Below are 15,891 nucleotides of genomic sequence, written 5' to 3'. Positions count from 1 at the left end.
AATAGTCTATATTTAGCGCGGGTGTCGAGAGGGAGAAAGCGACGGAGAAATATTCCGAAGGGACAAGTCGACGCGACGGTCTCTCGAAAGAGCCGTCACGAAAAATTCCGATTTCAAGCGAAAAAGAGAGAAGAAGAAGAGATGTAATCATTGTTATTATCGACCCTGAAGATCGTACGCGATTCTCGAGTTAATCCGCGACTCCGAGGGTGGAGGCTCTACAAGTTCCCGCGGTGTTGCCAGGATCTTGACGGCGTGTCCTCGATATTGCGCCGTAAAGACACCCGATACGCAAAAATGCAGTAGCGCGGAATCGGAGAGCGAGTCAAAGCCGATCTCAAAGAGGGAATCGTCGCGGTGCGTGTAGCGTTACTACGAACAACGAGATAAAGCAGACGTGACGGATAAAAAAGCACAACGCTCGACTGAAAATTCAGCGTCGATCTCCTCTCGACGCGTGTGAAAAGAAACCGGAACGCACCGATAATTCGACCATACCAAGTAGGCGTGATAGCTCAGGACAGTCGGATTTCTAGAGCGACGTCCGGTCGAGTAATACAATTTGCCTCGCGTGACGCGACAACGTCGTGAACTTGACGCAGCTGAATCCCACATCGCTCCGAGGAGATTCGAGAAATGCGAAGACATGCTGACCGCTGAGAATCCCGAGGAATCGCCGAAGCGGCGGTCCACGTTCTACGTGCCGTTGGACGGCAGCGAGCCGACGCGGCAGCCGATCGCCAAACTGACGAAGGGCCATTCAACGGATGGCAGTTGCGAGAAATTCGCCTGCAACACCTTCCCCATCGGCAGCACGTCGAAGACGCCGACGACCGGGTCGCTCACGCGCACCTTGAGCAACAACGACGGCTTTACGTCGAGCGCAAGGAGAAACGCGGACGAGACGTTACCCGAAGTGAGGGGGAAGGTGCAGTCGTTGACGAGAATCTTCGAGGCGTCCAAGTGCGAGCGAACGCCCGCGACGTCCAGCGGTCAGGTGGAGCAGAGGAAGAAGGTCGAGAGAACGAGATCGTTCAAGACCATCGAGCGATTCCAAAGTCGATTCACCGGGAGGAAAGACTCCAGCAGCAGGAAGGATAGTCGTCTGAACAACACTATCGCTTGCTTCGAAGTGGATAATGATGCCGGATGCAGGAAGAAGGCAAACGCCGAGGAGAAACCCGCGACGAGAATCGTCGTCGACTCGGTCCCGAAGTCAGCCGGGTCCAGCCGCGATCATAGGATCAGCCATCAGGAGCCCAGGATCAAGCAGAACACGACTCTCACGAATCTCCTGATCCGTAGGACTCACAGCACGAAGCTGGCGAGGAGCAACAGCACGCTGGTGCGTCTTGGAAGGCACGCGTCCGTCGATAGTCCTTGCACCGTCGAGAAACCGGACGTTCGTGCGGGTAACGATAGATTCAAGAACGAAGAAACCACCGAGGATCCCGCTGTCGCCGATGATGAATGCATCGAGTCGTCCGTCTTCGAGGACGCCGATATCGACTGCGGAGTACACTCAGGTAGACAAACGAGTCTTTCCGGTTTATTCAAATACCTACACAGGTCTTCTATTGCGCCGATACTCGTCGGTTCGATAAATTAAATATGTGATACAAGATGCGTATTGTTTAGCATAATTGTGCTGAACATCGTGTAGATTATCACGTTACTATGATTGATGTTGATTTATATAAAGTAGTTCATCCAATCTGAAGTGGTTTTATACGTCAATATCTATTAGATATTTCACTAGCGATAGTGAGCAATAAAACTATACAATACAACTATACAAGTATTTCTTATCTAAAAACTAAAACTTTAAAGATATTCTTTTCCGGTTTTAGTACGAAAAGTTCAGATCTGTTCAAGATAATTTTAATAAGATTAGATAAAAAAGTTCACGTAATTTTATTTTTTATATATAAATGTGTTTACATAAACCTTTTTTGCTGTGGAGATTTTATAGGTAACGTAAGTTACCATGAAGAAAATTAATATTGAAATTATGCATATTGATATGAATCACCCCACTGCAACATCGCTTTATCATAATGAGTCGAAGCGTGTTCGCGAAACGATGTGAGATATACGCTCACTGATTCGATAGTAGGATATTTAATAATAAACTACTCGCGATATAAATCACATCGCGGTACTTAAAATCGCGGGATCGTCGGTCGACGATCTTCAAATAATCGGCCGGACGCACCGGTTTGTTCGAGCAAGCAACGAGTGTTAATTAGCCACTTCCGCACAGTCTCTCACGTCACCCATAGTCTCTAAACGATTTTTGACTTGATAATTATGCAATAATTACACGTTGCGCCGTTCCACAAAGCTGCGTTTAAGAGCGAGATTTACGAGGAGATCGAGAGTTTAGAGCTCTATCGGTAACAGATTCCGAAGATTCACTTAATAAGATCTTGGGTAAACATAACAGACCTCTGTTATCCACTTCTGAAAATGCTTTAAGGTTCTCTAAACCGTATATATATTTATCATATTTGATTATTTGCAAAGAAATCTACGTGTGTCCAATGAAATGAAAAATTATTATAATGTTAAATAGTATAAAAACTGTATCATGTACATTTAGAATGATTTCAGAATTAATTTCCTTTTAAGATAAAATTACATTTTTGTAAAAATTAAATATTTTTTAAAAATATTATGTGCGTTGATAATTTTGCCGCTTTCTTATAACATAAAATAATTTTTTCTCCATTATATCTGACATATAAAATCAGATTTGTTAAAGGAAAATTAATTGTCCTAGTTTGTGGAGGATCGCATAAAGTGTGTTATACATTCATCAGCATTATGTTTCAAGAGTCTAGGTATGGCGGTCGAAAGTATAAAACTTTTACGAGGCACGGTATAATCGTAATTATAAAGTACAAAATTACAGAGTGCGTTCATCGTCAGAAGAGTCCCGGGACTTTTAAGGGAAACATACGCGCGTAATGATTATACACGCAAAACGGCGTTACGCATTGTTATATCTATCTCGATAATGTATCAGCTTCTTGCGGACGATGATGGTATTTACGCAGAAAACATGCGTATGAGGAAACATTAATAATTCTGACAATCGCGTGCCATTTCGAATATGTTCTTTATTTCATCTGTCATCTATATATAAAGATTATCTTTTTTTATATCTTAAATTGCGATCAATATAATATGTTTTTAAATAATATTCAAATCATATATTAAATTAATTTCAAAATTTCTATAACCTCTTATCTCAAATCTTAAATAATTGTCGAGCGTGTTAAATGTTATAAATGCATGTTGAATTATTTGTCGAAACACATTTATTATAGTAAACTGTTTTCCTTTAACCCTTTTTTCATCGTCAACGGGATTCATAGACTTCGTAGGAAAGAAGATTGATTGCGAAAGATTTAACATAATTCGCTGCGAATCTCTGTTCCAAGAAATATTCTTTGTACGAATTCTCAAAATTATATATCAAGTTTCGCACTATAGATAAAGCAAGAGTCTCATGTCGAATAATTTACGGTTTAGAGATCAAAAGAGCTAAAGTATAGGCGACAAGGCTTTATCTAATTCAAACTGCGGCTGCAATGAACCGTCGCATCGGCGTGTCCTCCTTCCCTCGAGCTAATTGCGAAGAATGCAAGCACACACAGCTAAACACAGTTATCGGAGTAAGTACACACGGTCGCGTGTATTAAATCTTCTCTCTCGGTACACTCTAGCACCGCAGATGATCGAGGGTCTACTCGCGTTTGCCCCTTCGCTCGGTAAAATTATCTTGATATATTGGCGAAACTTAACAGGGCGGATCTAATGCTTCCGAGAATCTTATTATGATATAGCGAAAATCGGCGAAGAGGAATATGCATATACAAAACGTCTTAGTTCTGATTTTGGAGTCGATACCATTTGTGACGAGTTCCCAAATTTTTAAATATTTTGTTGATTTTTAAATTTCTGAAATTATAAATCTCTCAATTTACTATTAAATGGATTAACATCAATTTTATTTTTCATTTGAAAAAAAGAGTTCTCCTTTCGGTCTTCATTTTTAATTGTTCATAATTTTAAGATTGTTTGCGATATTTCTGTTAAAAAGAAATCGATTTACTGACTAAGAAATGTATCATTCAGATCTAGGGCACTCTGTATATCTCGTTTATTTTTATCCGAAAGCAGCACGTGTGCATTACACCGTCTTTCACATTATGCTTGGTATACTCCGTAATAATACTCCGTAACCGAACGGTGCCATCGGAAAGAATATTCATGATGATAAGGATAAAATCTTGCAAGAGAGGCTCTTATTTTGCATGATGAGCTGTGCGAGAATTAGCTTTGTTATTTTCAACTACGTTTTCTCTTCAATGTAATGTAACTCTTTAATGTAACACGCGATTGTATTCGTGTATATTGCATATAATTGATACCTGTCATGTTGTTGATGTTTTTATATATGATTTATTATTACGCGGCTGTATCTTTTAAAGAAATTTATAAAATAGCTTATTTTTAAGAGTATCTAATAAAACGCAAGAAGGGGGCCGTTCGCGTAATATAAAGAATTCATAACATAACAAAAAAAAAATAAAACTGTAGCTTACATAAGATAAGACAAAAAAATTGTATCTATAAACAGATAACGCATCAAACTGTTTTTTAAGAAATATTTTTTGACAAGTCGAAACAATTTAATATAAAGATTGCTTAGACCACCGTCGCATTTCTCGCAAAGGCAGAAATCGTCTTGTAGAGATATCCGATCCGTAATATAGCGAGGGGAAAAGGCATAAATAAGATGTAAGACGTTTCACATGGACGCTTCGTAGCGGTCTTGCGTTGTCTAAATGCACGATCTACTTTGCGAGGGCTTATTGCGTCGTCTCTGAACTATATAAAATTATTCCGACGTACCGATAAAGCGAAACCGAGCGAATCTGCCGTGCGGTTTCACGAAAGCGCCATTGCGACACATCGTTCCCTCGATACCATTTGCCGCGACCGTTCCTCGCCTTTTCCAGCGTCGATCTCTCTATGCTAATTTCGTCGGGAAGCAGGAAATGGTGCAGCGCAATAGGGCCCGTCCGTGGAAAGAATGGCAAAGCGGTAAATTACGTTTACGTTGCCGCGCGAACAGAATAAACGCGATGAACGTGGCGCGGACTTTATCGTGGAGTTTAAAATGATTTACACTACGATCTGAGCAGATCCCGAGCTGTACTCAACGAAATTCTTTAGCTCTGCACGTTTTTATAGCCACATACTGATATCGGAGCAGAGACTCTTCTTTTTATCTTAACGGACTATTATATAGATGTTATATTTCAAATTCAGCTTATTACGTTAAAGTAAAATTTATAGTGCAATGTGTATTAGGGAAAAGTCGATTTATATTCCACTGGAATCAGATTCACGTAATGTTTAAAATTCGAAAGTAAGGTATATCGCTTCGCATTCATGAATTTACTCGATATTTTAGAATTTGAAATAGTTGAAATTGAAGTTTTACTCCGCGACCATGAGATTTCTGTGTTCTCAATTCGCAAAACATGATTTGCACAATTTGGAGGAGAACGAGGAACGTCAGTCACTGGTAGATCCTACCATAGATCCTATCCGCGCAGTTATATATGTCGAAAATTGCGCGGTAAATTGGACGGGTTGAGTGACAGAAATGAACGAGAGGGTTTTCGCGGTGGCCTCGTAAATCAGGCCGATACAAGGAGGGAGGGAGGGAGGGAGGGAAGGCACGGGAGATCGAATTTTGCGATTCCGTCGACGAATTCGCCAGTACCGTTAGGGCGACAGAAATTGCGCTGCGGCCGCACGGCCGCCACCGCGCGCCTTTTTATTTCTCGTCGATCGTCGAAGACCATCTTAATTAAAGAGCCGGAGGATTACACGCGTTGACTCGTAAGTTGTTCAAACGATATTCACCTTTCGCCGAAGCTATAATATGTGCCGCATAGTTAGATAAGTCCTCTGCCACGAGCAAGAGTTTATTTTAAGAGAAAAAGAATGCAAAATATATAGAGGAAAGTCCCCTATTATGAGATACCACATCTATTTTGCGTGATTGCCGGAACTCGGAAGTCTGTGGGCAGAATTGAAAAATGTCCGCAACAAGTGCACGCATGATGGAATAATGAATTTTCCACTAAATAGGTTTTACTTTAAAAGCAATAAGTTCATGATGGAACCAACAGATAGAACTTATTAGTTATTAGTTTAGCAGAAACCTCGCTATCGCATATTAGAAGCCTATCTTATAATAGGGGATCGACTTTTTTCTAATAAATGTTAGTTACGCGACTCTTGTTGCTTTTACTTTTAAATTTTATTAGCAGGAAATCATTTCTAATAATATTTTTAGCTATTCTGTAAAATCATATTAAGACGTTAGGTATAACATTTTTAACATTAATATTACAAAATTAATTTATAATATTAGAATTCAAGAAAAATAGAAGAATCAGAAGAAGGTATTATTTTATTTCTAAATAAATTTTCTAATAAAATTTATTATTGTTAATAATTATAACGCTGACGAAACGCAATCTATTAAGTTACACATAAAGTATTCGATCTTTTTTAGTTGTTCTCTTAACTTCTACGATATCGTGCATTTAGTCGATATGATATCGTTGTTAGGGTTAGTCATATAAAGCACATGTTATTTTCGGCAGAGGTTGACAAGATTAATAAGCCCGGCAGGAATGCGGTCCCCGAGATTTTTGTGACTAACTAGTTTGTGTTGGAACACGTGACTCCGCGCTAACAACGCGGAGAATCCCCACCGTCCACAAATCGCGTTGATTGCAATCGGGGGACCTCTGCATCGACATTTTGGGAACCTACTTATGTAGGGCCCGTTCGTTCAGCCACCTGCTCTCTTCGAGTCCAAATCGAAAGAAAAAGTCGCCGCAATTATAGTTCCCTCGACCAAACTTCTCTGCCATCGCCTCTTTATGCACATATACTTTTAGTATTCTCTTTATTTTCTCTTAAGTGAATATATTCATCACCACCAATTGAAAGAATCAGAAGAGTTTAGTGATAACAATGATTTTGTAAACTGATCGATTTTTTAGAAAAAATTAAATTTAAATTAATATTTTTATATTAAAAAAAAAAATAAGTTAAAAATGGTTGTATATGTTAAACCTTTCAAATAATCAAATAGAATATTATACATCGATACATATTCCATGCGCTTTTGACCCATGGAATAAAAATATCGGATAAAAAACCATTAAAATAAATCTTCCATGAGTTTGCTTCTCTATACAGTAATGTACACGATAAGCGTACTCTGCAAAAGCACCATAAGGTCGGTATCGCGCGATATTGCTATTTGGACCATATTGCACGTTTACAGAAAAAGCAGATATCGCGCCGTCACCGTCCGACGTCGTTTATTCATTGAGCTTTCAGGATTTCGTTGCGTTTCGCACAATGACACGAGTCCAATTTTTCACATTTATTCTGACGCTCGCTGAGTTTCCGTACGAAAAAAGGTTTTACCCCATCAATCGGCGATTTTATACAAATGAGTGTTTGAGAGATCTGACCAGATCATTTTTTTCAGTTTCGGTTCTATTTTCGCCGCTTGCCTTGTTTCCGTGAAAAATCGCGATGACACTGCAAATAGTAACTTTCGACAACTGCCGTGGGATAAAAGAATTCCATTCCGATCTCTTTCTTTCTCTCCCTTTTTACACAAACGGGGAACTCACTGGATCACTCACTCGGAAGAGACATGAGAATTAAATAGATCAGAAATAACATGTGATTTTCCGTTGCAAAAATCATGCAGGAATACTGCAATTCAATGACATGCGCACTCATGCGAATTACCGGCGTTTTTTCAATTATAGAAAACGCTCCAACTAAATACGATAATATACGATAAATTTTCTTTAAAAAATATTTAATATCGTAAAAATTTTTATTAAAAAAGAGAAATCAAAATTTTAAAATGTTTTAATATTCTAGATTTGTATAGTTGTATTTCGAAGCATTATTATTTGATCAGCCTAGATTTCTATTCGATTAAATTTTTCACGTTTCATGTCGAAATCAATAGTTCGCGTCACTGTTTAGCGAGTTGCGATAACGAGTGACGTATCAATGTACGAGATAATGACATCGTCTATATTATGCGAACTCGTAAAACCCCACCGCATTGACCTTATGGTAGATACTAATGGCGTCTCATTGACAAGAAAAGTTTCGTGCGCGAGACTGAATCAGATTTCTTCAAAGCGCTTTACTCAATGTAGGTCTCGTTGTGAAACGATTTCGACACGACGTTACTTAATTATGGCTGACGCCAGTTTAACCCGTGGCCTTATATTTCGTACAGTCCGTCGTGTAGTTTACACATTACCAATTGAACCTTTCATCGTCGATCACGATTTGCTTGATCGTATCCGATTTGAATATAACGTTTGTCGTATACAATGCGATTACAGCATCAATGGATGGCGATTGAAGGAGAGTTTTATATTCAAGTGTATTAGAAACATAGAAAAGATGTCTTCGTTTTTTAATGCGTGTTAACGGGAGTTATTATTTAAAGATTTAATAATACGAAGTATTTATATTGATATTTTATATGGATGAAGATATTTGATATATTTCAAAAAATGCATGTGCCACTTTTCCGTATTAGTAAGAATCGAATGAATCGAATTTACGAACGGAAAATAGTGTCTTCTGCGAACGGCCGAACGTGAGAATATGCCGGAAATCTATTCCCATCAGATTTCCCAGTACAGCGAGATTCTTCGATTCTGTTTCCAGAGGAGAAGTTAGAGATTTCTTGGCGACTCGTTCGCGTTTTCTCACGATCGATTCGTTCTGATTTCATTTATGTCCACATAAACGGAGGGAAGCTTGAATTGATCAATTTTTCCATCAGTTCGTAAATCTTTCACGTTCTATAGAATGATGAGTATCGAAAAGTAGTAACGCGGGAATTGGACATAAAATATTTTAGAGATTTTTAACAAATTACAAAAGTAGGTGCAACAATAATAATGTCTAGAAAAATTTCAGAATTTTTCATATTTTACTGATATTTAGGTTGTGAGTTTCACCGCACATACACTTAAATATTTCTCACTTTCTTGCCGATAGCTCCCGAGAATACGTCAGAATCTCTTTATATTTATAACCGATTCACATCGCAGTGCAATGTTAGAGCAAAGTTCTGTTAGTCAAGGCAGTCGACAGACCGCAATTACACGAAGTGAGCGGATTTCTTTCCTTTCGCCCGCGGCGGTGGCGGTGCGTGAGAACAGCGAGCGATCGCAATATGCTGCTGTGCATGTCAAAAGTCGGTAACGAAACCTGTTATTTTTTAATACCCGATCATTTGCCAACTTTTTATCGGAGTTACCTGCCCAAGGAACTGAACAATTCTTTCTTCAGGAAAATTTTCCGAGCGATACAGAACAATAAGTAGCAGTCTTTCATCGAAAGTTTGTTATCTATAAGTAGCGGACGTTTATCAATCTTAATGAAGTATTAATTTCTTTGAACATCTTCTAAGCTTTTATTTCTCTTCATATATTGTATATTATATATTACTAATTATTATTTGTGTTATAATAAAATTATGTAAGTAAAAATACGACATAAAAACCTAAGATGTAAAAGCGTGATTGCTGACATATACTTAGGGCCAAAGCACATATGACAGTCGTAGTCGTGGACGTAAGTAACGCACAAGCTTTAGCGTATCCTGATTTGTCAGGTCGAGGACTACGACCGTCGTATATCGCTACGCCAATGTTATGTGCTTTGGCCCTTACGCGATGGGCATGCGTTATTTAAATGGACGGTAAATAAAATCGACCGAGAATACGTGATAGCTTCAATCTATTTAGTTCGATACACTGAATAGGTCTTAAATCAAGGAATATACTAAAGGATTTTGCTATTGCCGTGGAAGTAAAGCGTGACTGAAAAATAGCTATCGATAAAGGTCACGGATTAAACAGCTCGTTTTATTTCAGGTGAGAAAACGATGCTCGTAAATTATCGATATTACTGCAGAGATATATTTCTAGGTATTTTGGTTATCACAACGCGAATCGATCCCTACAGCGATCGATTAAACTTCACGTTACAAACATAGCTCGACTTCATTATCATCAATTAATCAGCTATCGGTTTTATTTTTGAAGATCTTCTGCTGATATCTTAAGAAATTAATTTCATTAGCAACATCATCGAAGATTAATTCGCGAAGCTAAACATATTTTACTGTATTTATACATATATTATTTACATTATTTAACGTCATATTATTTCATTATGTTTATTATTTGTATCACTTATAGATTTCGATGCGTCTCGTTCTGGCTTATGAATCTATAAATACGGAGATATTTATAGATTCATAATACACGCGAGACACGTGCGTGCGTGCGTGCGTACGTCACTCAAACCGTTGATCATTTCGTTGCACACGTGTTTCCCCTCGACACGCGATTTTCCGTGTTCTCCGTGCCATGACCGGTCTACTGAACTCTGACAGTCTGACCTGCACCCTGCACCGCGAATCAACGTGTGCCAGTTGTAATGGCGTCTTGTTCATCGATTGCACGTGCGACCAATAAAGACCGAAGTTAATGTTTAATATGAGTTAACCGTCAACAACGCGCGCCACCCGGTATAGACGGGTCTAGGCATTTTCCGTGTGTTTAGAACGTTCTCACATGGAAAATCCAATAGAAAATGATTGACGGAGGCGTGAAAACGATGCGCTGACGAGATTGACGTATGTAAATGCGACTGTTCCTTTCCCGTTGAAGATAGAAATCCCATGACGCGTAGCGAGATCCCTCTCGTTTACTCTTACGTCTGTAAGCCGTACAACTCGACAATAAATATGCTAATTTCTCGGTCGCTGCACTCTAGTTTTCCGACACCGATAGGGGAAGATACCCGCGTTGCAAGTTGCAATACAGATGAATAATTCGATCCAAAAGTCGACCGATCGAATTGTTTGTTCAGTGCTTTTAACTAATAAATTATTTTAAAATAACAAAATATAGTTTTTTTGTTTAGTAAATAATTTAAATTTACGTTTATGTCAAGAAAGAGAGAGAGAGAGAGAGAGAGAGAGAGAGATCGATCAATATATATTAATCGTCTCTTTTATACAATTTTATTCATTTTTATGAAATTCACAATTTATTACTTTTGCAATATTAATCCGCAAAATTTTGAAACCTTACTGCATGCAGTTCTGATTTAACATCATTTGTGGCACGTGTCAGTGAACTTAAGCGCATTGTTTGTGCTGGAAAAAGTATCACACCAGGACGTCGTATCGTCGGACATGATGCGATTGCATATCGCGACACATTTTTCCATCTCGTTTCTAGATGATCCACTTTGCGTTTCACGAAGCAACAACATTATATCAAGTTCAGAGCGGTTCACCGGACATGACGCAACGATAGGCGTCGGTAGCCTCGAGAACATACAACGCGACTAATTTGCTGCACTATAAACTAATTTTGCTTTGTGTAAAATAGACGGGAAAAAAAAATCGATGCTTGAGGTATTATGAACATTTGAGATATCATAAAAAGATTCATATATGTACACATTATTTAAAAGTGATTCCTTTAGAGATGATTCCGATTTTTGAAACAACAGTTTAGTGTATTGCTCCGAAATATTGACAAACTGCTTTCAATCATAGTAATCGACGTAATTGGCACGAAGCTTCCTCGTTCCCTCGCGTTTGAATGGAGCTACCGGAAGTAACATCAGGCCAATGCGTGACGGGCGTACGTCGGGTCGCAATGAGTTCCGCGGAAAAGTGCCCGATACACGTGTCCTACAATGCAGTCAGATGCCATTAAGTAACGGTCGGCACAAATGCATTGTCGAGGACACGATCAATTGAGATAGCAATTTGCTGCGAGGTTAGCGGCAGAATTGAGCGTTAAATTGCGCGGGGGTGAAACCAGTAAAATTTACATGTCGCCTTGATTGAAAAGGAAGCACGGTCCACTAGGAAAAAAAATCCGCGAGCATTACGAAATCCGACACAATAGTGGTACAAAATTAGTTAACTATACCTTGATCCATTGAGTCCGTAAACGGTGGTACATTTGTCGTTACATCATTATTCGCTTTGCACAAATTTCATGATTTAGCGCGTAAAAGATCGCCTAAAAATCGCAATTATCAGCTTTTTTATATAAAGCCTTTGATTATTATTTTAATTTTGACTGTAGGTATAGAATTATGTGTCGAAAGATGTTACATGCGCAATAACGTAAAATGAACGTTATACATTAACGCATACGTCATATGTTCATTAACACATGCTGGAAACACCGTGAATCTGCTTTGCACAGAGCAACGAACTCGCCGATTAATTACAACAGCTGATTAGCGACGCGTGCGCGCGCGCGGTAACTTATTAAAGTAATTAATCACGCGATTGTGATTAATCAACGCGTCATACTTTCTACTTTCGCGACCATCGCATTACACAATGCCGTCGTAATTTTTTTCACATGAGTCATCATGACCTCCGAATTGATACGCAATACCGTGAGAATCGCAATTATGCGAAATATCGTCGTGTTTTTTTTTTTTTTGTGAGAATACTTTAACTCAATCACGTTATCAGGACGACATCATTAATCATTATTTTGTCATCGGTCCCCTTTTTATTTTTTTTCTTTTTACAGTTACACGGCTATATAAACATTTCATATTAGAATAAAGATGAAGTATTAGTAATTTACAATTTCTAATCTTCCAAAATAATTGTCGTTCTTTCATAATCAATTATAGAAAACACACATGCACCAACAGCGCATGGAAGATATGCCGTTAGAAATTAATGTCACGAGATTACTATTAGCGAGAAATTTCGTACGATCTCTCTCTCTCTCTCTCTCTCTCTCTCTCTCTCTCTCTCTCTCTCTCTCTCTCTGCTCTCGACAATCTATAATTTTCACAACGGTACGCGAACATTGTCATCGATAGTTAATTAAGTTTGCGGTTGAATTTGCCAACCACTGTTATCGCACGGTTTGCTTTTCCTCACCCCGAGCGCGTCGCATCGCAACGTTTCATCTCGTCGCGAGAATTGCAAACCGCAGAAGCCAGTTGAGGCGAGGAGCGTTTCCGCCTTGGCAAAACCGTGGAATTTCCATTCCTGCCAAATACGATAGAATTAATATCATTGTTCGTCGATTGCAAGTTAATTACTTCGTTCACCCGACTGAACGTCGCTTTCCTTATTGCCAAAGATTTGACCAATAATGAATATGCCATTTAATTGATTTAATTATCAAATGTACTTCTCTAGCCATCCAGAACAGTGCTTTTCTGGAAACGACAAGATATTCCTTAGAGAAGTCATTAAAACATCATATGAATTGCCATATAATGACCAAAAGAATAAAAATCGACATAGATATTCGTTAATTAGTTAGAATTTGAAAACTACTATTTAAAAAAATTATGATTACAAAATAATGCTAAATTGAAACATCGATAGAAATAAATAACGTTTATTACTTTCAGTTTACTACTTTTAATAAGTTTGACGAAGCATTTCAATGATTTTTTATTTGATAATGAGAGATCTAATCTCAACTGATTATTTGTAAAAAAAAAAAGAATGCAATTCTGAAAGTACACAATGATTTCTGTAACTTCTGAGAAGCTGCTTGTCTCGAGATGTGAGAAATGTGACGTTTTACACGTCTTTGTGTGCTTCAAATCACACCACCGATTGTTTGAAATTTGCGCCTCAAAATGAGCCTCCATATTAATTTGCATAATTACGTTGCTCGATAAGGATCATCCTCTATTGTTAGGATTTCCATGCACGGAAAAGAGTTGCGTGACCTATATGTCTTCGTGCTCTTATGTACACACATAGAAATGGTTGGGCCTGATTCGCGAACAATGAACGCATAAAGAGCGCCCTTAATCCGCAAAAATGTGTCCCTTTGTGACAGCACGATTCGTGCGCCGCCCTTCCATCTCCCTTCTGATCGCTTTAAAAGCTATTTTATGGCGCGGATTTAGGTGAATGTTCTGACTGACATCCCTACCGCTCTGCGGCCCACCACCGTTAAAGTTAAACTTTTTTCGAGCTTTATTGCACGTTGTTCGTGAGAATGTGCGAACGCCATCCTATCGACGCTGCATCCTATCAGCCGCTCCTCTTTCTCGTTGCATCTGCATAATTCACCGAATCGATCCGACGAGCCCCTTCTGATAGTTTATTTAGAAAGATGACGCTATTGAATCCCAGAAATAGCATACCCAAGTTGATCTATATCGCGTTAACGCTTTGATCAGACTTGATTTTCACGATTCAACGTATGTAACATTGTAAAACATGGCTAGATATGATCTCGAATATTATAACGATGAAAAAATTAAATTAAAAATGACTACTGTCTAATCATACATTAAAGTTTATTCAAAATTTGATATACAGAAGTTATTATTAAAATGGAATTTTCATATTTGGATATAGTTAATTTAATCACGTATTTCATCGCCGGGAGAAAATATAAATCCGTCAATTCCGTGCGGTTTACGATGCCTCGCGGGCACCCGGTACGTGTATTTCATTTACCAGTAATTCTCGCGATACCGAGGATACTACGCGAAAACGAGGCACTCGATTTGCCATGATCGTGTTCTTACCACAATCCAAGAGCGTGAATCGACTTTCGCGTCCGGATGTACTCTCGAGTCAGCCTCGACATAGAGAGCATTGCTTTCCTCCATACTATGTTCTTAGTTCTCTCCTTAGGGCGCGCGGATGAGTCACGTTCACTCCGACGAAGACCCGTGAACTTCTGCCTCGTCATCCGCCGAGAGTAACGACCCTGACTGTTCCTTTTTCTCTGTCGCAAACCAGAAACCGATCCCTTGGATGTCACCTAGCTGGAAAGGGGACTCTGTTAGATAAAAATTTGGGTCAGAAACGCGAATTTCCGGAAGATGCTGATAGCTGATTCAGACGTGCTGATTCAGACTCGTCGCGAATGTAATTGTTTTCGATTATAATAAATATTAAATAGGAAGCAATACCTTCAAACATATTATTAACACTATACAGATTCAAATACAGGCGTTAGTCAAATTTTTAATGGCGCAAAGTGATTCTTTGGTTCGTTAATTGTACTAATTGCTCTCTTTATTGACATCAGTATTAGTTTACATTATGTCAATAGGCTTATGAATCGATTACAACTTCCACTTTTATTAATGAAAATTGACATCATGTTTGAAGTGATGATTAAAAGAGACACATGAGAAAACATGCATTTGTGATAATTACGTTTTCCATTCACACCGTCTGCGTCATAAGTATATCCGCGTCAGTATAAATTTCTTGCGCCATTCTTTTTCATCGGACGCTGTAGCTCTCGGAGGCTTATTTAAAGTTCTTCCCCCAGCGCAATTTTCGGAGTTTTCGCCCCAAAGCCAATATTTTTTCTCTATATCCTCACGAATATCTTCTCGGGAAAGATTTATCGTCAATAGGATTTTTCCAAGAAATATTTGTTTCTGTCTTTGGATAGAAAATAATAAAGAATTATATATATGTGTGTGTTGTAAATTATACTCTTTTTTACAATTTAAATAACTCTTGATGATAAACCATATTAATAACATCCATCGTTAAGTCAATATACTTAAGCCGGCTTTCATAGTTCTTATTTCAAGATCGTCTTAAGTAATGTCTTAAGATGCTAAAATACGGCTCTGTGATTGGTTTTATGACATCTTAAAATTGTATATAAGATCGTCTTAAATATAAGAAACGATTATGAATACCGTCCTTAGAGAGAAATACGCTTTAAAATAACA

The 15,891-nt window shown here is 38.5% G+C and overlaps 1 protein-coding gene across 12 annotated transcripts in view; it reads left to right on the top strand.

The window, feature by feature from the left end:
• Nucleotides 1-15,891, top strand: part of LOC112453837 (ras GTPase-activating protein nGAP) — a 296,057-nt gene that overhangs the window by 237,574 nt on the left and 42,592 nt on the right. The window contains exon 1 of one of the 12 annotated variants that reach the window (XM_025014799.1): nucleotides 7-1,526. The exons of the other annotated variants lie outside the window; for them this stretch is intronic. Coding sequence (XP_024870567.1) covers nucleotides 647-1,526 — 880 coding nt within the window. The 5' untranslated portion in view covers nucleotides 7-646. Of the gene's footprint in view, nucleotides 1-6; nucleotides 1,527-15,891 lie in introns of those variants that run through there. 12 annotated transcript variants of the gene reach the window in all.

The sequence above is a fragment of the Temnothorax curvispinosus genome, unplaced genomic scaffold, assembly GCF_003070985.1.
Source record: "Temnothorax curvispinosus isolate PA1 unplaced genomic scaffold, ASM307098v1 QBEX01004731.1, whole genome shotgun sequence".
Taxonomy (NCBI): Eukaryota; Metazoa; Arthropoda; class Insecta; order Hymenoptera; family Formicidae; genus Temnothorax; species Temnothorax curvispinosus.
The sequence above is the reverse complement of the archived record's forward strand: the minus strand, read 5'-3'. Positions and strand labels throughout refer to the sequence as shown.